Raw genomic sequence first — 24570 nt, 5'->3', positions numbered from 1 at the left:
ACTTAGTAGAGTCTCTAACAATTTCCACTGACCGACACTTGGTCCTAGGAACTAGAGATCAACAAACTAACCTGGAATTACAGGCACCTACTCAAAAGTGAGGAATGGGAGTTGGGAGATTGTGCGTTTGTTGATTGTACATTACCACACTTTAAATATGGGTGTCATACACACAGTAGTATTGACTCTTAAGATCTCTGTGTATTCAAATATTGCTTGGCTTAATTAGGCAGTCTTATTTTCTTTTTTTCTTGAGTACATTTCTTTAGCTCAGGATTGCTTATATACTTTAGCTGGAATGAGATTTCCGAGTGAAGTTGTTTTAAACCCCCAAGGACAATGATTCCTTCCTCTTCCTTCTCCACCCTCAACCACTACCACACATCCTTTCCTGACATCCAACCTCAAAAGGATTGTATCTCACTTGAAGCAAACAGTGGCACAGTTTTTATTCTTTTTTTTTTTTTTTAAAAAACAGTTTTAAAAAATTCTGTTCTTTGGCTTGCCAAGAAATAAACAGAGCTAGGCAAAACAACTGAGTGTGACACAACCTTCCCTAACTGAGTTTCATATTGTTTGAGCTTTTATTTTTTACAGTCAGTCACCATTCTCTGATTTCTACATATCTTCCCTTCAAAATTGTGAAGTGACCTTTGCTCTGCTGTCTTGTAGAGTGGTTGTAGCTCCACGTACAATGAAAATATATTATCCTTTCTATTATTTTCTTTGTTTTCTAAAACCACCACCCCATAAATCCCTTAAGATCTGTAGTCTTTGTTTTTTTTAAAAAAATGGTAATAATGCATTTATTTATTCTTCTGTTTGAGTACTTATTCAGCCTCATACTTTCATTTTCTCCAAAAGTAAATATTGGAAAAAAGTAGCTTTTTTTTTTCTTTTCTTTTTTTCCCCAGAGCTGCCAAGTAGCTGAGGTCCTCCATAGTTCTGTGTCCTGAGCACAGCTTTAATCCATCAATTGGACACAGCCTATATCCAAAAAATAGATGCCTAAATTTCATGTGTCATTACTGTAGGTAGAAGCACACTTTACCCTGTCAGCTTGTGAAACTTAAGACCTGCAACAGCGTAGGGAGACCCGAGTTGGCCCAATGTAACTACAATTATACTGCTTCCCCCCTAAAGCTGCTACACCCATACGTTGCTGTGGCTATGCCTGTGCTGAGGTGCAAGTTGGGTGAGAGAGAACTCAAGTTGTAGATTAAGTAGGCGCATACTTTGGCATTTCCGCTATCTATATTAGAGTGTTTTGATCACTGTCTGATACCATTGAAAAGTTTAGCAATTCCATGCTGGTAGGCACCTCTCAAAAGTCAGATAGGCTTGAGTATTCAAAGAAGAGACTCAATTCTACAGATTTAAAACAAACCTGTCATTCATAGCTTTTGTGCAGACACCATCAATTCTGTTGGCGGGGGGGAGAGGGGGCGGGTTGGGGCAGGGGAAATCTCACTCATTTTTTCTATTGCTTTGTTTCTTGCTGGCCTTACAGAATAAAACAGGTTTTTCACAGATCAGTCTCTTTGGCTGAACACCATGTTGAGAGGAACTCCACCTAGACTGATGGAATGGAGAAGATAGACAGATTTACTTTATTCTCTACTCTGCTGCCAGCTCATGATGGAACAGAAAAATTGGCTTCTAAACATAAGTAAGTATTTGTAACTTTTTACTAAAGGGCAGATTCAGGAGACAAAGAAATTAGGAATATGAAGCTTTTTAGTAAATAATTTTAAGTGCAGCCATCTTACATTGTCATCTATACAAGCTTCCTCCAGAAATGCAACACTCTACTATGCATTAAAAATATAAGTATTAAATAAACAAACAAACACTTAAAAACTGAGTAGTTGTTAGTAACTTTATGTCATTAATTTCTCCCCGGGTTAATATTTAACTAACACACAGTTAAGACATCTCTGAAAGCCTACTTTAGATCAGCTTTGTTATTTCTGTATTATAGCACAAGATATCTGAATAAATGTAGGAATATTTTATTGATCACAAACATGATACTTCTTTCAGCAACTGAAATGCATGATGATTCTTATGAACAAAGTGAAAATAAAGCACAACCAAAAAATAACTTCACATTTTTCCCATTTCATTCTTAGTGTAGGCAATAAATACAATGCTATAGCTTCTATTAATCTTATTTACATGGTACAATACTTGAACATTGCATGGTTTCCAGACCAAATGTTTCATGACATGAAAAGGAGTACGTGTTGCAGCATTTCTACAGCCAAATACTCTAGTAGATCATCACAATGAAAAATTACATGGCATAAATGGTAACATTAAACAAACAAAAAAATAACTGAGGGGACCCTGCAATGGAACGTTTCATTAATTGAAGACAGTAGCATTAAAAATAGACATTCCCTCTCATAGAATACTAATATGCTGGTATTAGAGATACCAAATATAACTATTTCTGTAGCCCCTGTAGATTAATACAATATATCCTCACTAAATAACAAAAAAATAATAACAGATGACCGTTTGCATGTTCAAAGGAATCTCACAGCCCCACCGAAACAGAGTTTACTTCCATCCCAAAGAATACAGATGACTGCAACATTCTGTAAAGTAGAAAATAAGCCATGAGAAATCAGCATAAGGATTTGCTTTTAATTTATTTTGGCCAAAAAACCCACCACATTTTAAGAAGCAGAGCCTTCTCTTGGTTGCGTAGGAACTGAAAAAGGTGAGGTAGGAAGACAAAATAGGGAATTTACATTTTCTGATGCTAAACAGGAAATAGGTTAGTTAAACTTAGGAGGAGGGGGTAATGTAGCTCTCCTATGTCATGTAACCCTCCACAGTCACAAACGTTTTCTTGTACATCCAGCTGGATGTGCGTTTCTTTTCCAAAGTGAAGACAAATGTGCTCCTAGAAGCATGGTGTGATTGTCCACCTAGAAATAAGATGATTTCTGTGGAAAAACAATTTTCCCTCCTGAATTACCATTACAGGTTTCTCTAACAGAGGACAGGGAGCAAATAGCAACTAGTACTTTAGACTAAATGATAAAAATTTATAGACTATTAAATTTGAACTGCCTAGCTGAGAAGGAAGCTTAACTCAAAATCTAATATTGTATCACACTCTAAACCATCACATATGTTTTAATTATAACAACCCACCCGGTACCATTGAAATAACTGTCTGATAATATGCCATAAAGGACTTCAAAGCACTTTTAAATGGACAGATGTCTGCCTGGGCTTTGCTTCTCAGCTGGTACCATTTGATTCTGAAAATAGAACTCAAGACAGATTTATACCAGTTGATGATCTGGTCCCCAAATGTAAAGCTGCTATACCAGAGCAGGGATTTTCTGCATCACTAGTATTTTCAGAACATTGCGCAGATTTTAAGTAACACTACATAGATTAGCAAGCAGAGTTGTAAGTAACCTCTAATCATGTTGTAGCAGATACTGTTACTGTATTCTTACAATTTAAGAGATGGTGACGTCTGATTGCCAGATTTCACACTATTCTAAAGGACAGGATCCAACCAATTCTCAAATCATTTGCATCAGTCAACCAGACAGCCTCGCAAAAGGACAAAAAACTTATTTGTGCATCCTAGCTGAGATTCTATATTATGAAACTAAACCATTAATAAAACACATTCTAAATTCAAACTCCAGACATAAGAACTGTAAAAAACTATGGAAAGGTGCAAATGGCGTGAACTTACCACGTCGTCCTAATGTTTTCCTTCTAAATATAAAGCATTTAAAGCCTTATGAAGTCACAAACCAATAAACACTGTGACAGCAAACTAACTAGATGCTAATGAAGCTTATGGAAAGGCTATTGACAAAAATGTATAAATGTTAAAATCAAGTTGTTCATATACAAAATTAAGTATTTAAAACTGAAACTGAAGTGGTGTCAGAAAGAACTGTCCTTCATTTTTTTGACTGGCTTACACGCACCAAATGTACATTAATTAACTTTGTTTTGTTTTTTCCCCACTTGAAGTAGACATCTTCAAAATAAACCAATAAACCCTTTTTCTTTTGTGATTTTTAACAAGATTTTTCTAGATTCACCTTATATCATATCATGCCCTCATTCTTGAGCATTTTTGTCATTTCACTTAAAACCCCTACTATTCCTTTAAAGCACAAAGATTTACAAGAACATAAATTGCTATAAAGACACATTTTCTCAAGACCTTCCTGAAAATCCCCTCATTTTATTCTTTATTTCACCAAAGAAACAACTTATAAAGTAATGTTCTAAGCTAGTTAACTGAGATGGAGATTCAGCATCAAGCACTCCAAAATAATATTAAAATTCTCAATCCATAATATTTTAAACATTTATAAGACAAACTTCATACTGGATTTTTCAAATAATGACAATCACTAACCTTAGTTTGCTTGATTAGTCTGAATCTCATACACTGGCTTGAAAGGTAATATGTCACTGGCACTGCATTTAGTCTTGCATGCTTTTCTCAGACCAAAAAAAGCCACAAAATTAATCAAAACTTTGCCCCAAGAACGAAGGAATAAATTATCAAGCAAATGGCCAGGGAAGTACTTAAAAATAAAACGAAACAACAACATGACTACAACAAATTCTGTACGTGATCTTTTTCCTAGCTGAGTAAATTCCGTTAGCACACAGTGAAGTTCCATCAGCTTCAATTACGTATTAGTGTCTGGAAGGATTTACAGTTATTGAGGTTACTACTTTTCTTTCTGGCAATAAGGCCTCATTGATCTTGTTTGTGTTAAACCAATAAGAATCTCCCATAAAATTGAGGAGAAGGAGACACTTCTGTATATGCAAACACAGTTTAAATAAAATTGCTCAAAGCTTGCTGTAAAATCTACCATTGCAGTACAGAAGTAACTAGAGTCTCAGACTTGCACTGGTGTCACTATGGTTGATTTAAAGTAGTGGAAAAAACAAACTGGCCAAACCAAACCATCAGTCTCTTTGAGTCTGTTATCTCAGACTACCTGTTAGGCTTTTTTGACAGTCAAATGCTGGACACAAAATTAACCTGGACAATCTATTGTTATTATTGCACCTACTTTAACCATTTTCCTTTGTTCTATTTTAGGTTGAATTAAGACAATACAATATGGTATTTACACTCTAAGATTCTATAGGCAAATGAAGTGGCTTCAACACAACACAGTCTTATACAAACTTCCAAGAAAATAAGAAATCCTTCATTGATTCCCTTTGTACAAAAAATTGCCAACTTTGTCTACACAGTAGAAACTGAAGAGGCAAAGTTTGTATCCTTATATAAATGCACATACATATATAGATATATATATGTACAGATGTCCATACTATATAGATACACAGAAACACAAACATATGTATATATGCATATATATACATACGTATGAAAAACGTGTTGATTTAGTTTGCATCATTCAAGAGAAAAACATATCCCAGGTTAGGTAAAATCTTCTGGCCGTGGAGTCATTGAATCAAACTTGGAGTTCATGAGCTAGGAGGGTAAGCACGCCAGCATATGCTGAGCCTTTGGCAGTCAACCATACAGCTTTTCAGTTTTTAAAACAACACTCTCCATGTCATGGTAGCCCTTCCCATTTAAATGTTCACTGGTGCAGTCGTGATTGTAGCTGTAGCCTTGAACATCGCTGATTGACGAGACAGTGTAGGAAGCGGTGCGCATAGCATCCGAGTGGCTGAAGCTGTGCTCAAATTGGATTTTGTACTGATTCCAGTGTCTTCTCAAAACAGCTTGGACCTATGCCAGAAAAAAAAAAAAAGAGAGGTACATAAAACATTGGGAAAGATAGCACTGAACTTCACTCTTTGATGAATGCGCGCCATAATAAACGTGTCTAGGCAAATTAGGTAGTAAGGCTCAATAATCCTGGAAAATGGGGGTACCTACATGTGACCTGTCAAATGAGATGTTCTGAAAGATTTACAATTTAAGAAGGCATTATTTGTTGACAAATTTGGTGTGAAATAATTACATTTTACAACTGTATTGTACTAGCTGCTCAGGAAAAGCATGTATTATAGGAGGAGGAGCAGCAACATAATTTTCTGCTTTCTCCCCTGTGGACTGAAGTCTAGTGTGGACAGGTCAGATGTACAGTTGAAAAAGGTCATCCTTATATTCAAAAGGCCGTATCTGCAGCAGCTGTAAATTCTTAAACTCTCAACAAACCATAATTAACATTTGCTATAGTTCTGCCACAAGAAAGCCTTTCTTAATTTCTCACCATACCTTAATCAAATGAATAGAAGGACAATTTCCCGAACTCTGTATTTCTACCAGGGTTAAAAATAAAGCTGATAAAATAGCCGAAGGCCCCACCTTGTTTACATGTCTCCACCGAAAGGATGCTATGTTTATCTTAGCCTTCCTCTCCTACAATATGGTTAAACACCTGTGCATATTGGATTGATGAAGTGTCACATTCATAAAATTCACATGGAATTAGTTTTTCAGTGAAGATGCCAAGTGAGGAATGCTAAGAATGGTAATAGCTATTGTTGTTGCTTTTTTAAGACAATTTTTTTTAATGTTAAAAAACCTGCCCACGGATCATGAATATTTGATTTCCTTTTCAGCTGAACTTTGTACACAAAATATTCCCACGATGACTGGCAAGGCACTGACTTTCAAGAAATGCTGTGGGGACGTGACACTCACATTTATCCAGCTCTGCACCCCAAATCACAGCCCTCATTCACAAGCATGACCTTCATTTCACTTTGTTACATACAAAAGAACTAAACACTGAACATGATTCCCCCAGTTAAATATTGAGATTTTGGGTAAATATTTTTCGGATTTTCCATATGTCTTCAGGGTTTCTTTTGTGTTTGCTTTTCCCTAACACAATGGCTGCTTTTGTCTAATTTTACTCTGGCTTTAATTATGAAAAATAAAAATAAATAGAAGAAAAGAGATGCAATTTTTAGACTTCCTGCAGTCTGGTATCAGAATCTTCTGTTAAAGGAGGACTTCATATTTCTCAAAATCCTTACAAAGAAAATGTAAAAGGGTAAAGGAAGAAGTATCAACTGAGTAGCATAAGAAATTAGTATCTTAGAGCAAAGGAGATGCTCTTTTACTGTTCATAAAACTATTCTAATCCACTCAAAACATCTAAACACAAATCTACAAACACTGAAGAGAAATCAAGTGTCTTAATACTTCTGCTTTTATTGCTCTTCATATCAAAAGTCTGTATTTCTTCTGAGTCTAAATGGAAAGTTCTTGTTTCATCACAGGGGCTTTTGATTAATTAATTTGCATTGCATAGCAGTATATAGCCTTAAATTTTCACACAGGTTGAATCCATTTCCTGCAATCCCTCACAAAGCCAAGAGAAGAGGCATATGCAAAATTCCATCTTTTCTGAGAAGGAAACTTGGAATTTATTTCTAAATCATATAAATCAATCTGTGCATATCACTAAGTTATGTTCCATTTGTTCTCCCTTCCATGGTCAATTACCTTAATAATATTAGTGTTTCATTGTAGACACATGCTCAAAAAATTACATATTGACCAATTTTCACTTTAGACATGGAAGACAACAGGCAAGAGATGGGAAAACATCAGCATCTACAACTAAATGGCTTAACCAAGGTCAAAGAAGTCTATCTGCAGAGCTGGGAAATAAACTAGAACTGCCGAGTTGCAAAGAAGCCTTACGTTATGGTCCTCTCCCACATTTCCTCCTGGTTGCTTCAGTAACGCTTGTTTGTTCATCTTATTTTCAGTTGTTAATAAATTCTGTAAACCAGTCCTAAAGTATATCGGTCCCCATAGCTCAAGAGAACCATCAGTATCGCTCCAAGACAAGCGCGTTTGGGCTACTTCTAGGGAGAAAACAGTCTGCTTAGCTTGCTCTCTGGCCAGTGACAGATGGCTATGAATAGTGTTTCCTGTACAGGCAAACACCATTTCCTCTGTGCCCTCCCCACTGCCCATCGTGCTCTCTTGGCATTTCTAAGTAAGCCACGTATTTCTGGCATTCTTCCCAAAGCCTCTCTGTTACTGCTGAATCGGTATTTCACCTCTGTCCTACTACATGTCTATTCTCGTAGGGTTTTACATCCTCTCATTTATTATTACTGTCTTTCAGTCGTCTCTAAACTATCCAATCAATCATTTATAGAAGAAGATGGGGAAAAAAAAATCAATGAGACAACTAATTTCACCACTAATTATACACTGTTTCACAATACGCATGTCTATCCATGAAGTGAAAACAGAACTCTTTCCTCAGCTTTGAGCAGTTGCACAGAGCTGTAAATTCAGTTCAGGAGGGGTGGCACTTTGTTACTTTGCTATAAGAAAGGATATTAAGCAATGCATTTAATGAAAGAAAGTAATGTAACAAATATAACTGTATTTCTCAGTCATTAACAGAGATGCCAGTTCCAGCTGGAATATTCTTGCTTTCTCACCTTACTAATTAGTAATGGCTCTTTTTGACGAGTCCTCACTAAGGGCTCCCTCCAATCAGCTCTTTAACAAACTAGTCACCTGCTGTTTAGTATACCACAAATGAAACAGCTCAATTAGCCAATGAGGAGAAAAAAACCAACCAACCAAACAACACAACCTCGCTTATTAATAAAGGGATTGTATAATCCTGCAGACCTGAGACTATGATCTTTACTGCAACTTTTCTATAGACAAGTGGAAGGAAAGAAAAAAAACCCAGTCCCACAAACCTTACATGGATAATGTAGCTCATTATTATCACCTGTTATTAACAGCTCAATAGGAATCTTTATACTGATTTATCAGAGATCTGGGACAAGCTTCTCCTCTGATTGCAGCCTGTGTCGCCCAAAAGGCTGCTCTAGTCCAACTCAAACTGGAAAACATGATGAGGTAGTCAAGAAGCATCTTACTCTGTGGACTGCTGGGACACAAGCGCGCGAGCGTCCGTAGGGAAGCCTTGCCAGAGAAGATAAAGATGAAGGGTTTGAACGTATGCCCTCGTCTGTAGGAGGTTTGTGACAAACAGCTGCAGTGCATGTTAGAACTGGATTTGACAGACCATCCCTGGCTGCGCTGCTCAAGAAGTTTGGAGATGTTCTTTGGATACAGTCAGCGGGACATACCAGCTATTTTTCTTACATTTTTTAGTTTCTTTTCACTAGAGCTCTCTGCAAGCAGACCACTTTTATTCACTTTTTAGCCAGAGGTGGCCTGCAAGCCATCACTTGAACAGGGTTTGGCTCCTGATATTTGGTATAAAAAACATTAAAAGGTACAGTAGCAGTTGGGAAATTCTAGATTTCCAGAGAAAGAAATCAGTGCTTTTAGCATTTTTAATTGCTAATACCCCACTGGAAAATCTTTCCCCCTTTGTCACTCCAAGTGTTGATTCCAACATCAGTATTCACCTTTAAACCATAGACTTACTGCAGGTGAGCGTTAACACCACTCTCTGACGCCTTTCATTTTGTACAGTCTCTAATGAGGTGTTGCTATGGCAGGTGATGATAAAGAAGCATCTTGTACACAACAGCTAAGCCGCAGTTGCAGGCGTTGTTCGGGCATTGTTATGACAGCAAGAGAATATAACGGCAACGGAATACACGTGTGCCTGCAGCCTCACATGCCAGAAGCAGAATCTTTTAGTAGACAAAGGAAACTTTTTTTTCTCTAACTATACTTACATTCTCTCCATGGATTTCCTTACTGATACGGTTGTTTATAAAGCAATAAATCCCTTCTTGAACAAGGTGTAAAATTAAAGAGAAAAGTGAATAGTGCTCGCAAACCCAAAACTGTTTTAAAAAGCATAAATTTCCACTCTACAGAGAGCAAATACAGACAAGTATGTTTAACTGCCAAAGTTAAGGGTCTAAAAATTAAATGCCTACATTAAGAAATGTTGAAATGGCTAAATCTCCCTTTTAACATTATCCTGTTGACAGATGTTGAAGAAGCAATTCATCTGTTACCATTTGTAGGAGTTGTGGGAGAGCTCATCTTTTACCACTGATCAGCCCGTGCTGAATTTAGAATACTGAATTAGAAGGATGACTCAAGTTTGCTTTTCTTACATAGCGAAAGAGTGTGTAAAAATATGAGTCTGTAACAATGGAATAGTTACAGGTACAATTCTTACTGCTTATATTAAAAATTAGGGTTTCAAGTTGTTTAAGTAATAAAGTAGCCTTAGAAGATCCACAGGAAGAAAAAGGCAGAACTGAGCAGTGGACAATGTTGTTTCATAGAAACTGCAGAGGTTTCAAGGGGTTTTTCCCCTCCATTTTGCACTGGGGCAGAAGAAATTCTCCATTTGATTTTTTCCAAATATCTGTTTTTAGAAGGCCTTTTGAACTATAAAATCTAGAAGGGAAAGAGTGCGTGAAAGATCAATGCTGAAAGTAGGCAAGAGATCAAATCAGATCCAGAATGCGTAATGAGGTATTCTGCTTTGAATCAAATATATAAGCGAGGACTTGAACCTGCATCTACTTTACATTAAAACCAGATCAAAACCACTGCCCAGTGCCCACTAAACTGAGAGAAAGCTTCTTTTCATATTTTCTGCCTTCATGGCAAGTATTAGCCAAATATTTACCTGTATTTAGTATCAATTTAGTATTTTTTATATATATATATATATACACACACACCCCTATATGTATATATATAATACTTAATATATGTATGTATATACACACGCATATATTATATATATATAAAAATAGTAATAATTTAGTATTAGCCAAATATTTACCTGTAAGTAAACATTACCGTCCGATAACATTATATAAAGCAGACTGATACAATTTTATAACATCTGATAAAAGAAAGAGTTCAGTCACAAGAAAACATGTGGTTACTCCCACACATCTGCTTCCAGTCATATACTGCAACTGCACTATATGTAGAACAAACAAAAAACCAGATGTGTAGGAATAAGTGTAGGATGTAATTTTTCCTCTGCCAAAAGTGTTGGAAAAGTACCAGTTAGTGTTTTGGTGGGGTGTTTTTGTTCATTTGTTGGGTTTTCGGGGGAGTGGTGGGGAGGGGGGTGGTGTTTCCAAGCAAGAGCTCTATTAACAATTTTTTCTATATAATTTTTAGCCTTCCTACCACTTTGATCTCTGACACTGTAAGGCCCTGTAAGTGTACTCTCCAGCACAGCTCGTGCGCCAGAGTTGTGAGATGGAAGTCACTGTGTGCACTCCAGAGTTACTGGACCTTGATCTATTCAAGATAACAGCAAAGCTCGTTAGCTTCAACAGAATGGGTACTACATACTACTGAAATACTGAAATCTTCTAACTTAAGCATAAAGTTTATTCTTGGAATTGATTGATGACGGTTTCTTAAAAGTGCAATTGTTATTTAACACAAATTTCTGACCCAAGCACGGTAAACTATTAAGTTCTGATTTTTGGAATGATATTTTTCGGCTTTGCTAAAACAGTTTCCCAGTTTTCCAAACTTCAGCCTAAAATTTTCCCAAAAAGCTATCATAACACAAGAGTACCCCAGCACAGCAACATGAATCTAATATGCTCTATTCCTGCTGCAGAAAAACCAAATACAGTGATTCTCCAGGATAACAGACGCTATACAGCTTCTAATGTAGACAAATATACCTTCTGGATGTTGAATTGCATTTTACTTTTATATGATACTTATTGAGAATTTATATCAAAGTGACAAGTGACAATTCCTTATAGAACCAAGAGACATGTATATTGCTCAGTACAAATGAGTCAGTCCTAAAGAACTTACTGATGCCACAAATGATGGCATAGTCTCTCCCAAGCTCTGCGCTTCGTGGCCAGATTTATTTTTTTAATTGCTTTTTACCTGATAAATTTAGATTTAGAAAACTTTTAAAAATTACTTTAAAATTACCATCTCTTTAAATGCTGAAACAAAACAAAAATATATAAAATAGGAAAAGTATTATAAATATATTAAAAAACTGTTACTCTACCTCTCCATTAAAGAAGCAGAAAATTGTAGCCACCAGTAGACCCTGTAAAATAAAATGATTCTGCTTTATTTCACATGCATATGGATTTTTCCAGGTTTGACATAATTAGAGGTTCCTGATAAAATTCAGGTATAGATAGCAAAAAAAATGTAGTACAACTCTAAACTTGTCTTGTGTTTTGTTTTTTTTTTTTTAATTTTTAATTTTAATTTTTTTTTTTAAATAGATTACTAAAAATTATTGGGCCAGCTATCTACTGTGATGTTTCTTTAATAAATGAAAATTCAGCATAATGAGAAAGTTAAAGTCATTTATAAGAATATTGCATGAGGGTCTCGAAAAATGAAAATAACACAATCATTTCTCTTTTATTTGCTTCACATGCCAGCTGCTATCTAGCTCGAGTGAGCAAAAAGTGTTTAATGCTTCCTACCTGGTAGTGCATAAGGATGTGCATCACATAGTCATACACTTCCTCAGCGATCCGGCCTTCTGGTCGCCATGGAAACAGAACAAATTCAATGCCAAGTAGTGGAACAAGAATGAGGGTAGCTCTGACTGCTTTCATGTACAGGTTGGATTCTGCCTTGTGGGTGTCTTTCAGCTTCGTTATGAGAACACGAACAATATTCAGCAGGAAGAAAAGATTCACCTGTCAGAACAGAAAATTACGCTGAAGATATAGTCTGAAAAATAATCCCACATGCTGTTTTGTGATACTAAAAACCAGAAACTCAAGAAAACTCATACTAGATGGATAGCGTTGTGATTGTACAATGAACATGATTTAAAACTCTTTGAAAACACCTTTAAGTAAACAAGAGTGGGCTCTAACATCTGCTCTCCACATCCATTCCCCCAACTTGTTATGCAAGTCTCCATCCAGACAACTGTTGGTCTTCTGGCGTTAACAATCCATGCACCTTTCTCTCTGCTATCACGATAACAGTACGCAGGTGAATGATTACTTCTTTTTAAAATGATGATGTCTTTTTAGGTTTGTCAAGAAAGACGATGACACTCTTCAATCTTTGTATTTAAATACAGATCTTCAAAAAGCTACTTTATTTTTCAAATATTGCTTTCACAAATGTATAGAGAAGAAAAAAATAGAGGTGGATGGCTCTTCATTCGGTTTCATTAAAAAAAAAATAATCCCAAACTGAAATGGGAGCTATGCTCACATCTTTCAACACGTGAGCACTCATCGTAAGCAACCACAAAACTAATACACACGCGCACACACACACATGTGTATACCCAACAGCCAAAGGATGTGAGTAACCAGAGCAACAGCAACTTTAAGGATGATTACACCGTATTTTCATCTATGCGATAATGGCAGCCCCTTCTGGAAGCTACAGCTAGAAGAGACCTGGAGAGTTCAGGCAGCCCCATGGCACAGAGGCGGTACAATGCTGCTTAGGAGATCCACTACGGAAGGGAGAGACATAGACTCTAGTCCTGTCTCTTCCTCCAGATGATCGTCCGTCCTTGTCAACAACTATCTAGAGACAAAAGGGGGGAGCCGGGGTAAAAGCCAGCAGACAGAGAGAGGGACAACTGTCCTGCTTTGGGCTGGAGCAGAAACAACTCTGTTCCGTGAGAGGCTCGTGCTTACACTTGTTGCCATGGCAACTGGGGTCAGCTGACTGGGTGAAGGGGTCGCACCTGTGGGGAGGCGGGGACAGGTCAGGTGACCCGAACTGACCAATCGGGTATTCCATCCCATCGGCCATGCTCAGTGTAAAAGCCGAGGGTCGGAAGGGGTTGGGTTGGCTCTTCTTTGGCTGCTTCCCAATGGATCTGTTTCTTCAGTGACTCATGTCTGAGGAGGGACCCCATCAGCTCATCTGCCTGTTGATCCTGGTCAGTGTGTTCCAGTTCCCATTTGTCCCTGAGTCCAGTCTGGGCCTTCCCCAGTGCCTGACAGTGACACCTCCTTGGGAGCTTGGTATGGTTTTGTGTATATTTGTATATATTGTATGTATTTCATTGTTTCCTTTTATTATTAATATTTCATTAAAGTAGTTCAGTTTTCTTCTAAACTCATAACTCTCTTCATCTCTCTTCTTCCTCCCTTTGGAGCGAGAGGTGGGGGAGAGCATTGTTGTCTTGTCATTGGCCAACCTGTCCCAAACCATGACAACAACGAAGTTCTAAAAAGACTAGGAGCTCCTGGTCTAGGGAGAGGCCTCTGTCTTACTGTAGGACAAGCACAAACAGGGAAGCCATTTCAGACCATGTGTGTCACCATGTCCTTCACAACCCTGGCAGAATTCTTTCATGTCAGTTAAGGTTTTCACAATAAACAGCTGCATATTGTTATAGCAACGAGGCCCTTGACAGATATGTGATGTTATTTATATTCTACTTACATGCTATTTAAATCATTTTAACAGGAAATAGTTTTACATAGGAAACTACTGCATGAATTTCTCCTGGAAGTCTCCAGCTACCTTTAAGCTTTGTTTAAGCAACCAAGGTCTTCGGATTCTTTCTCAAGGGATTTATTTAGATTTTATGCAGCCCACAATCCTCATCCAACTTCCTATAGTACACGCAGACAATAACTCCTTCCTCCATTTCTAAATTTAATCCTTCTCAAATCTACTAGTTCAACATGTCTCAAACACAGAATTTTCAGCCCTCTTGTGTTTTGGTAGCATGGCCAGTTCCTATAATACTGCCTTTGAATGTTAATTGAAGATAGAAGTTGCAGCAGCCAGGAGTAAAATGCCACCTGGCAAACAGGCTGAAATGCACAGAATTTTTCTAATTGTTCCACTTACCCACCAAAACCAAAGCAGCACAAAAATAAGCATACAAAGAGTTTGCAAATAGGTATTAGGTCAACCGTAAAAGATGAACGAGGCAAAGCAGAGAAGGGAGAACAGTATGAGGGTCAGTAAAAGTATGCAGTGCCAATTTTTGATGCGTATCTCTTCTGTCACAAACACAGTGAGATCAGGATGAACTGAATTCTTACAAGTGATGAAGACAGGTCTTGACCGTAGCAGGGTAGTGAGTAGATTTTTACATTTAGGCAAAAGTAGGCCAGTGGAACTACTTGCACATATATTATCATTAAATTGACTGTGATGGTTTTTAAAGCCTCAAAGGAGTGACACTGTGCTAGCTGCAGTATGAACACATAGTAAAATACCGGCAGCTCCACGGGGACCTGAAAGTAAACCAGGCAAATGACCAAAACTGCAAACAAAGGCAGAGAAGGCAATCCTAGATAAAAAGAAATGTTGGCACCTATACTGCAAACTTAAGAGAATTTAGGTTATGCCTTAAGAGTGGCTGTGAACTTAGCTGAGCTTCTAAGTCAATAGGTGCTGCAGTTGTTGAATTTAACTCTCCTCCAGTCCCTGATATTTCTGCTTCTTTCCACGTTAAGATTTTGCTAAGCAGTATGGTAATCCTTATTATCATGTAGATTTAAATTCAGTTTAAATTCCTCCTGATGATGATAAAAACAGACCATTCTCAGCTCAAGAAACTCAGATGTTCTTAGATACTACCTGGTAGCCATTGCACGGCTTTTAATCTAGTTATGCAGCTTCGGATCTTAGCCTGCTTGAGCCTGGCTTGCTTGGGTAGAACACCTACTCATGCTCGTGAAGACAAGTTTTATACCTGGCCTGTGGACATTCCCAAGGCTGGGTATACGAATGCTAAGCATTCAACTTCAAAACTTCCTAAGTCTTGTACTAAGTCTAGCTTAAAGTCACTGAATACGTCAGTGACAAAGCTAGGAGCTCCTGAACTTCCTTCACCGAGTACACTTCTTCTGCTAAAAGAATTTGCATCTATAACAGGCTGTCAGTCTAAGACACTAATACATAACGTTATTATAGGGCACAATAAAAACCCCTGTATTATTTATATAAATAATGGCATGCCTAAATCAAAATCTGCTCTTTTAGTGGCACCGATGCAAACCAAATCACTGGCACATCTGAAATCTACACTGAAATCACTACTGCTTTCCCTAAAGTTCGAACCCATTGCTTTTTTTTCCCTCCTCCGTTTTGATCAATATTTGTCTAGTATAAAAACTAACATCCCGCTCTGTTTCATTCCCACACAATTTCTTTAATTGTTGTTGCTTAGGCAAACAGTTGTAATTAAATGGTCAACTGAAGACAATTCCAATCAAAAAGCAACCTATGTCTGCTCCCATTTCCTGTTTCTTTGGCAGGGATCTGACCACAGTTATGTAATAACAGGGGCCATAAAAGCAGCATTCTTGTTAACTTTATGTAATTGTAGGATTTTCAGCGATGTACAAGAGTTAAATTCCCATTGGCTTCTGCCAATTCTCCCTGGCACCCACTTGACAGTCCTCTTCAAGTTCTTTGAGATCTTTCTCCTGCAAGTAGAAACAGTGTCTTCTCCCTTGTTATCTAATTTGCAGTTTAATATTGTTGCTTAAATGTCTACTAAAGCAGGTCATGCTTAGTAAAGTGTGAAAATTGTATCTGGCAAGCAAGCTGCTTAAGCAAATGAGGGTTCTGTTCACAGAGCCTAAACACATGCATTTCATCTAATGTCTTTATCCCTGGCGTAAATTGACATATTACTTTTTTTTTGTTCCCAGGAAGGAAAGCAACTCCTTTAAGGTATTTTCACATCACAGGCAAGATGTGTAGTTGCGTTTAATCTTTGTTATTCCTACCTGGTTTTCAAATAAATTTATTGATTGTACTGAGACAAGAAAGATGCAAGAGAAACCCCTTCAGTCAGCTCATGAAAAATATAGGAATAGCAAAGGTATACATATTTGTAAATTGCAAAGAGAATGGACACAGATTCTGCCCAAACCAATCCCATAGAGGCGATTATTATGCCTCCAATAAAATCAGAGGACATTCTTTGTGTCGCCTTGAGCGGGAAGACGACTGGACAGTTTGGGACTGATCCAGCACAACTGAAACCAGTAGGAGTCTTGCCATTGTTTTCAGCGTGACTTCGTGGAGGCCACTGCTGGGAGGGAGAAAATGATCTTCCATCCTAAAATGAGGTCACTTAATGGAAGATGGTACAGCCTCATAATTTTTACATAAATTTTTCTGTTGTTATTTAAGCAAGCTCTGACTTAATATAAATTATATCTCAGCTTCAAAGAGCTTTACCTAAGTGATATATCTGTGAAGAGAGACCTCAACAAAGGAAGTAACAACAAGGCAACGCAGAATAGCATACAGCTCCTGGGTGAAATACAGCACCACTGAAATAAACAAACAAACAAAAAAATCCTATCCCTTTCTGTGAAAACAGGATTTCACCTTCTGTGTAAATTAGAAAGCAGAAAAATTGAAAGGATTTAGAAAGGTTTTGAGTTTACAGATTAGAGCACTAGTTAAAGTGCTTTACATGAACATACATGGCAGACCCGACTAACGTGACAAGGGATTGTCAGTAATAATTCACACCCCAAGGGCCATGGATCTCAATAATTTCCCAGGGATTTTCTCTGGCTTCCCATGCAGAGGACCTCAGGTGTGTCACGGTATCAACACAATCTTCAAAAAGTTCACCAGCTAGTTTCGCTGTGAATGAAAATGGGAGTCACAGAGACCACTATGCAATGGTCTTCAGAGAGATTTCTGTATGCACAGAATTCCCCCTGGAAATATTCGTTAACAATTTAACAGAAGAAGTAGTTCATGTAAATCAGAAACTGAAATTGTTTCCAAAAAGTTACTTAATGTTTTCATTGTTAACGAGTTTCCTTGCATGAACTGAAAAGCCGTAAGAAAAGTCAGTAGACATGTATACAGTACCTCTGCTAGATCAGCTTGAAGTTTGTGTTACAATCAAAGAGATGACTAATATATACAGCGAGCAGCTAATTCAGGTCACATATAGAATGCCTCTACACTGCAGCATTCTCTGCATTATGCATGCATAGATATTAATTATGTGTATAGTTGTGTAGATACATATTAGTATTTTCTCTTATTATGCACCTGTTTCTATTTAGCAACAATCTATTGACTGAATTTCATAGGTTAAATTCAGTCCTAGAATAACTGAAGTACAACGCTGATTTTTATACAGTGGAGTCTTGAGTGAGTTACCTAGAATTTAGTGTCTTCAGTAGCAAACATTCATGTAATAGAGCTGGCATTAACTTGGAGTGTCAGACAGAACACTGTGCTCTAAGAGTTCGTGAGGACTAATGAAGCAGAGTTGCGATACCCCGGTGGCCAAAGAACGCATTGCTAGATTGGTATCAGAACAGGGGTGGTCACAGATACTTGCAGAACTATTTCCCACCGGTTCTTTCCCAAGGGCCTGCTCTAGCGTCTCTCCATCCTGTATTCCCACCCACAGTCAGTCCTGACATTTGAGAGTCCTCTTTCTGGACCTCAGTGAGGTCCAGTCTGGTCGCTGTTTGGCCACATGAGCACAGTGACACAATGATGCTAATAGCAGAGTCAACCTGGCAAACGGCCAGGGCAGCTAAAGGAAGGATTTGAACGTGGCCCTCCAGTACTCCCAGTAATATTTAGTCCTCCGTTGTCACTAGCATTTAAGTGGGATGATAACCAACATTGCAGAACTTGAGTTTCTTAAAGGACCAGGGGTATAGCTCCTTAATAAGGCCACGACTTGTGTATCTTGTGTGTCTAAGGCACCTACTGGGTTAAGTGAGAGTCCTGCAAATGACAGTGACCTCTAAATGTTAGCTTTAGGCTCTTACCAGCTTTGTAAGCCCATGAAGAACAGACAGAAAACAAGTAAGAAAAACAAATTATTATCTGAAAAATGCCTACCAACAGAGCAGCACAAATAGGGCCATGGATGATGTACAGCAGATGAGTATCAGAGCTGATCCAACAACTAGAGAAAACAAACAGGGAAAGAAAAAAACATTTGGCATCTTATTATCTGTTGTATTGCTTTTTTTCCCTTAAAGAAAATATAACAGTTTTGCACAGCAAGTTGAGATGCTACTTACTTGTCATTATAATATAAAGTTCTAGCAACAGCATGTATGCAGGCAGGGATAAGTGGAAAACCTGTGAAGGAAAAACAATGTTTTCTTCATATATAAGCCTGGCAAATAACGAAGTAAACTTGCAAGAATCTTTTGTATTTTCACATTATCCAAACTATAAACCTGCAGAGCAAATAAAGTAACAGGGACCAATTGCATTTCTATTTTCTCAGATTCTTTTCTGGGGGGTGTATGAAACCTTATTCCTACTGTCTTACCAGGAAATTCATACCAACACATAAAAAGAAAAGGCAAATCAAATTCTAACTTTTTAGAATGCAATGATCAATCTTCATTAACACAGGTGTTTTTCAGACTGCAATCTGCAATAATGCTAAATAGGTAAGTAGTATTAAAAAGGTGACTGTATGTATGACCATAGCTTTAATAGTATGATTATTAGTGCTGATTATGTCTTCACTGATACTTGTCTGGGTATTCAGAAAACAAGGTCAGCTGCAAAAAAAATTTGAAAACGGACTCTGGAAATCAGGTTGAATTCAAAATTTAAAAAGAGTACACAAATTAGTTATCTGGGGTCCTTGACACCGTGGTGGTACCTAATTTTCAGAAACTGCTGAGCATCTATGATCTTTTAACCACACCTCAGCTGTGTCTGTAGTGGGACAGCTAGCGACCCAGGTACCAAGCCATGTTATAGCTGAAAGTGCCAACGCGCTGAAGCTGAGGAGAAAGCTCTCGCTTGCACTGTGTGAATAAGCTGTTGTGAATTATCTGAAGTGACCAGGTTTGGCTTGTTAGTTTTGATACTGATATTACTTGAGATCTTCAGCTACAGCTATTCTGTATTTGCTTAGCGAACAATACAGGTCAAATGGAACTGCTGGAAAAATAAATCCTTGGCCATCTCTAACTTAGTTCTGACCCTCCACCCTAGACATGGCGAGACTTCTCTGAAAACAAACATTCATTCCTGAATAAACATCTTCGAGGTGAGGAACAATGAATAATTACTTCTTAATGTCCTTTTTTATAATAGCAGACTATTTTCTCTCTACAAAGGAGGAGTCCCTTCCTGACTCCAGAAATGCACGATCTCTCTTTCAGCAAAGATAGAGGTACATACAACTTCCTACGTTAACATTTCTAAGCCTGTTAAAACACTACAGACAAAGAAGAGGGGTGTGTCAGCGTTGTTCAAAGCCACCAGCTCAGCGAAGCAGCGGGACAGATGTTCAAATTCTCGTGAAAAGGAGCGAGAGATTGCATTAGCCTAAAAATACACAATATGAAATCGCATACCCCAGCCAAGAAGGTAATACCACATCAAGTGTTGTTTCTCGGCAAAAACAGCCACCACGATGAGAGTATGCAGGTAAATGCCTTCACACAGCATCCAAAAGTAATTGCAACCCATTAGGTACAGGTAGATGAACTGTGATACTTTGCAGCTAACCTGTGGAAAAAAGCAGAGTACAATATAAATTTTTAATTTTCAAAAATCTCAAAGCCTTAGTTGCAAAATGGAAAAAATACTGCTTGAGTCAAATGTTAATGTTTATTCTGCTTTTCATTACAATTAAATATATTTTTTTGTAATAGAATTTTCACGGAATTACAATTCCACGCTTTACGGTGACAAAGAAGTTGGTAACCAAGTCTGTATTTTTGTTATTCAAACATGAGGGCCTCAAGATCCTCAAGCATGATGGCAGAAAGCGGTAACGGTATTTTCCCTTGTCTCAAACATTGCCACATTTGACCATTCCAATCAGTAGGGAATCTTTAAATTATCTGATGGTAAGCACACAAGAAAAGTTACTTTCATGAGGGTAATCCCCTCTCAATTTTACCAATCCCAACAAACAACTACTCCAGAGAATGATTTATGTTTTTAAAATGCTTACAATACTTCCAGTTCTAACCTAGTCATAACTGCACTTAGGGCCGGTTGAGAACGTGCATAGTAGGTTCTGGAAGGAAGCTCGCTTGTTGGTATGTGTTTGTGTTTCGCTTCATTCAAAAGATGTTCTTCACCTGAAGTGTTATACTGTAACTTATTGTGAGGACTAAAATGTGAGGTTGTGAAAAAGGAGCAACAGTTAACTTGCAGATTTCCCCCCCCCCTTCCAAAATTGCCATGTGTTTGAACTATTTCTGTCACTTAGCTTAAACCAAAAATCGATATTGTGTTACCACATTCTGCTACATAAGTCACTTGATGATGATGATGATTATTAGCAGCTATCTCAAGCCTACTTTCCAGCATTTTGATGAGCTTTTACAGGGGAAAGAGAATTTCTCTTTTTACTTGATTCAGCTTCTGGAGTTTTGCCCTAACTTTCACAGAATTTAAATTCATCTTCCAGGTCTAAATAAAAATAAGGCCATAGTTTGGGATTTGTTTGTTTATGTATTTAATTTTCAGGCTCTTCTGCTGCTATAACTCCTAGCCTTTTTGGGAGAGGCTACCCATTCAAACTTACCCCAGCATTATCAGGAAATGGGAGAGAGAGAAATCAAACCCAAACAGGCAGCTTTTTTACTTTGCTTTTTACTTCTGGAATATAAGGGTCAGCTTTAATTCCCTTCACAAAAAAAATTAATTCTTCTCATTTCAACTGAAGATGGTAAAATTAAAGCCATAGGAAAACAGCTAGCATCCAAAATATACTCCAAAGGGTTTTTTCTGCCTTTCCTCGGTGAATTCAACTGTCATACGCTCACTGACATCATCTAGAATAAGCTACTTTCTTGCAGTTGTTTCAGTGCAAAAGCGATTTGCACAAATTCAGATCAGTTCAGTATGCTCGGACTCTTAAAGTGTTTTCAGTATTTCGAAACCTCAAATGTGAAATGCCCAAATCATTGTTAGACATCTGTTGTACTACGTAACGTGGATACATCATTACTGAACTTTTTAACCTCACTATATACAACATTTCATCAAGCATTCACGTCTCATTTCTCTCTTCTGTGTTGCTAAAGTTTTTCATATACAAATCACCAAGGCTGCCAAATATACTTTTACTTACTGGATTAGTTGCAACTAACTCCTGATTGTTGGCAACTGCAGTCAGTGAAATTATTGTTACAACAGAGTTGCAAACAAAAGAGAAAAATAGATTTTTATGCAGGGTAATCCTCTGGCAACTCAAGCTCCTAGAAAAGAGAAACAAGAACAAATGAATACACCAGGGGGACAACTGTGTGTACTTGGGGACAACTCCGAAATTTTGAAATACTAGAGTTCTTTATTTTATTGAGAAGTCTTGCATCAGTGCTTTCTTCAGCTCCAGTCCAAATTTAACAGAATGATGTGAAAGGTAACACCTTCCCCTAATCTCAGTTTTTTGTACAATGGGAGGCAAAGCAAGTACATTCAGTTCCCATATGTTTACAATGAAGGACCTGCTTTGCACTGGCTACGTAAAAGTGATTTGAATAGCAGTAATGTAACATTTTTCAGAAGATTTATACCTTTTTGTTTGTTTGTTTGTACGTGAAGAATTTCCCAGTTAATTATCATACCTGAGCTTGAAGAATCTCTTACCCTACGTTTCTATTTACCCAACACCTGTTAAGATTTCTTGAGGTTAATTCTCTTTTACTTACATCCTTGGCATTTTTCTTCCTTAATCCTACAGCTAGAGAAATACCTAAATAAGTAAAATAACACAAATCTTGACTTTTGTATATAACTAAGTATATAGAATACAATTATAAAATGCAATATATAACTCCATTTAATTGTGTTAGTTTTCAAGGTTTGCTTTTAATATGGCATTAAAATTAAAGAGAAAAATATGTTTTGAATGGCTTGCTTTTTTTTTTTAACTGATGTTCAATAATATTAAATAATACTCAAAGTTGAACACAGTTGCAGCAAATTTCCACTTATCTGCCATTCTGGAGAACGCCAGGTCTAACTTAGTATCATTCCAAGAGGTAGGAGTGCTTCTCATTCAAGTTTTTCCAAAGAAATTCAGCTTTACAGACAAACACAAAAGAAGATAGAAAGCCTGTACAGATAGATATTCAGATCACTGGGATATTAAGGCTTAATGCTCCAAAAGCAAGTAACATCCATTTTGTTGTGAAAGTAGATAATCAGTTGACAAAGCTGGGAAAAAAATGATCCTTTTAGATTTAAGATAGGGGGTGCATAGCACATACGTGCAAACGGACTTGATCAGAGTCAGGCAGCACATCAGCGCTGGCAGTCAGCAACAGAGCCTGGTTTTGCAGGGTGAGCGTAGCTCAGAGAAACATCTCCCACACGCAAAGAGAAGTGGTAAAGACTGCGGTGTTGCCGTCACTCTCAGGAAACACCCTTTGGTTACTTTGGAGAAAGCATCTACTGAAGCATCTGCCTCCATTTAATAGGCAGCAATATGGAGTGCAGTTGGTTGACAAAATGAAATGACTAACTGGAGGAGGAAAATCTATCACTTAATGCAACTACCGTTCACCGTCAGAGAAATCGGAAATACACTGACAAGGTCAGCAGGGGACAGGTCTTAATTGTCACACAAGGGAAAAAAATAAAAATCAAGTTTTCTAGCTTTTTCAAATAGCATGCCTAGAAAGAAAAGGTAAAAGCATGGACATCAGTGATTCATTTTTAATTTGGGAGGGCAGGAAGAAGACGACCTTTATATTTTTACAGAGAAATGCAGATATGGAATGGTCACCAAGTGGTGGAGTATACTGAAATCTGTTGAGAACGTGATAGGTGAAACAAGAAACAAAGCGACCGCACTGAACAAGAGAGACAGTCAAGACTGACTATGGAGGAGACTGCACTTCTTGGTTGCATTCTTTGCAGCTATCACAAGAAGAGTGTATGAAGCAGCACGCAGATACACGAGTAAGTTAACAGGTTCGGATATGCACAGTGCAACACCGTGAATCAGGCAGACAGAGTTTCTGCAAGTTAAGCTTTGGAGCCCTGAGACATTCTAAGCCTCATGTCACCAAATATGGGGGAAGGAGACCCACTCTAGAAATCAGTGCTGCCATGCAGCACAAGGAACTACATGAGCTCTGCTTCCCAGGCGTTATTTGCCTGAAGAAAATAGAAAGTGTCCAAAATACAGAACACAACTTTGGATATTAATTAAATGATAAAGTATATTCCATTAGGGTTTGTAGTTTTTTTGTTTTGTTTTGTTTTTTTATTTTGGCTTTCATTTTAGTGCCCAAAACACATAAAGGTTTATTACAATATGCTGGTTTTATGGTCTTTGAATATTTTTTTCCTATATAGTTTATATATGAAAAGAGAGGCAATACTAGATTCCAGCTAAGTGCTTTGTGTAAACAAGTCCTGAAGAACTCTGGAATTCTGTCTGCTTATTGTTAAGATTCAATGCACAGGCAAGGAAAAGCACGTACAGCGAACGGGGCCATCTCTCAGGGTCATCCAGCAGCTGTTCCTGTTGAATATTCAAACACACCCATCCCCACCCACCTCCACCCATGCATAAAAGCATTGAGAGGATCACCAGACAAGAAACAAGAAAGCAAGACTGATGACATTTAAAAACTAAGACTGTTTTTGGTAATAAAATGTTTTTTTCCTAAGCCTCCCCACCCTCCCTCTTC

General features: G+C 37.7%; 1 protein-coding gene across 2 annotated transcripts in view; it reads right to left on the bottom strand.

Annotated features, from left to right (window-relative positions):
• Positions 1-1546: 1546 nt before the first annotated feature.
• Positions 1547-24570, bottom strand: part of CALCRL (calcitonin receptor like receptor) — a 69693-nt gene continuing 46669 nt past the window's right edge. For both annotated transcript variants that reach the window (XM_063341778.1, XM_063341779.1), the window contains exons 7-13: positions 21999-22125; positions 20266-20419; positions 18964-19024; positions 18779-18845; positions 12421-12639; positions 11988-12029; positions 1547-5779 (exon numbers count right to left, since the gene is read on the bottom strand). In XM_063341778.1, coding sequence (XP_063197848.1) covers positions 5558-5779; positions 11988-12029; positions 12421-12639; positions 18779-18845; positions 18964-19024; positions 20266-20419; positions 21999-22125 — 892 coding nt within the window. In that variant the 3' untranslated portion in view covers positions 1547-5557. The remainder of the gene's footprint in view (positions 5780-11987; positions 12030-12420; positions 12640-18778; positions 18846-18963; positions 19025-20265; positions 20420-21998; positions 22126-24570) is intronic.

This window comes from Chroicocephalus ridibundus, chromosome 7, assembly GCF_963924245.1.
Source record: "Chroicocephalus ridibundus chromosome 7, bChrRid1.1, whole genome shotgun sequence".
NCBI lineage: Eukaryota > Metazoa > Chordata > Aves > Charadriiformes > Laridae > Chroicocephalus > Chroicocephalus ridibundus.
This window is presented reverse-complemented; position numbering and strand designations above follow the sequence as displayed.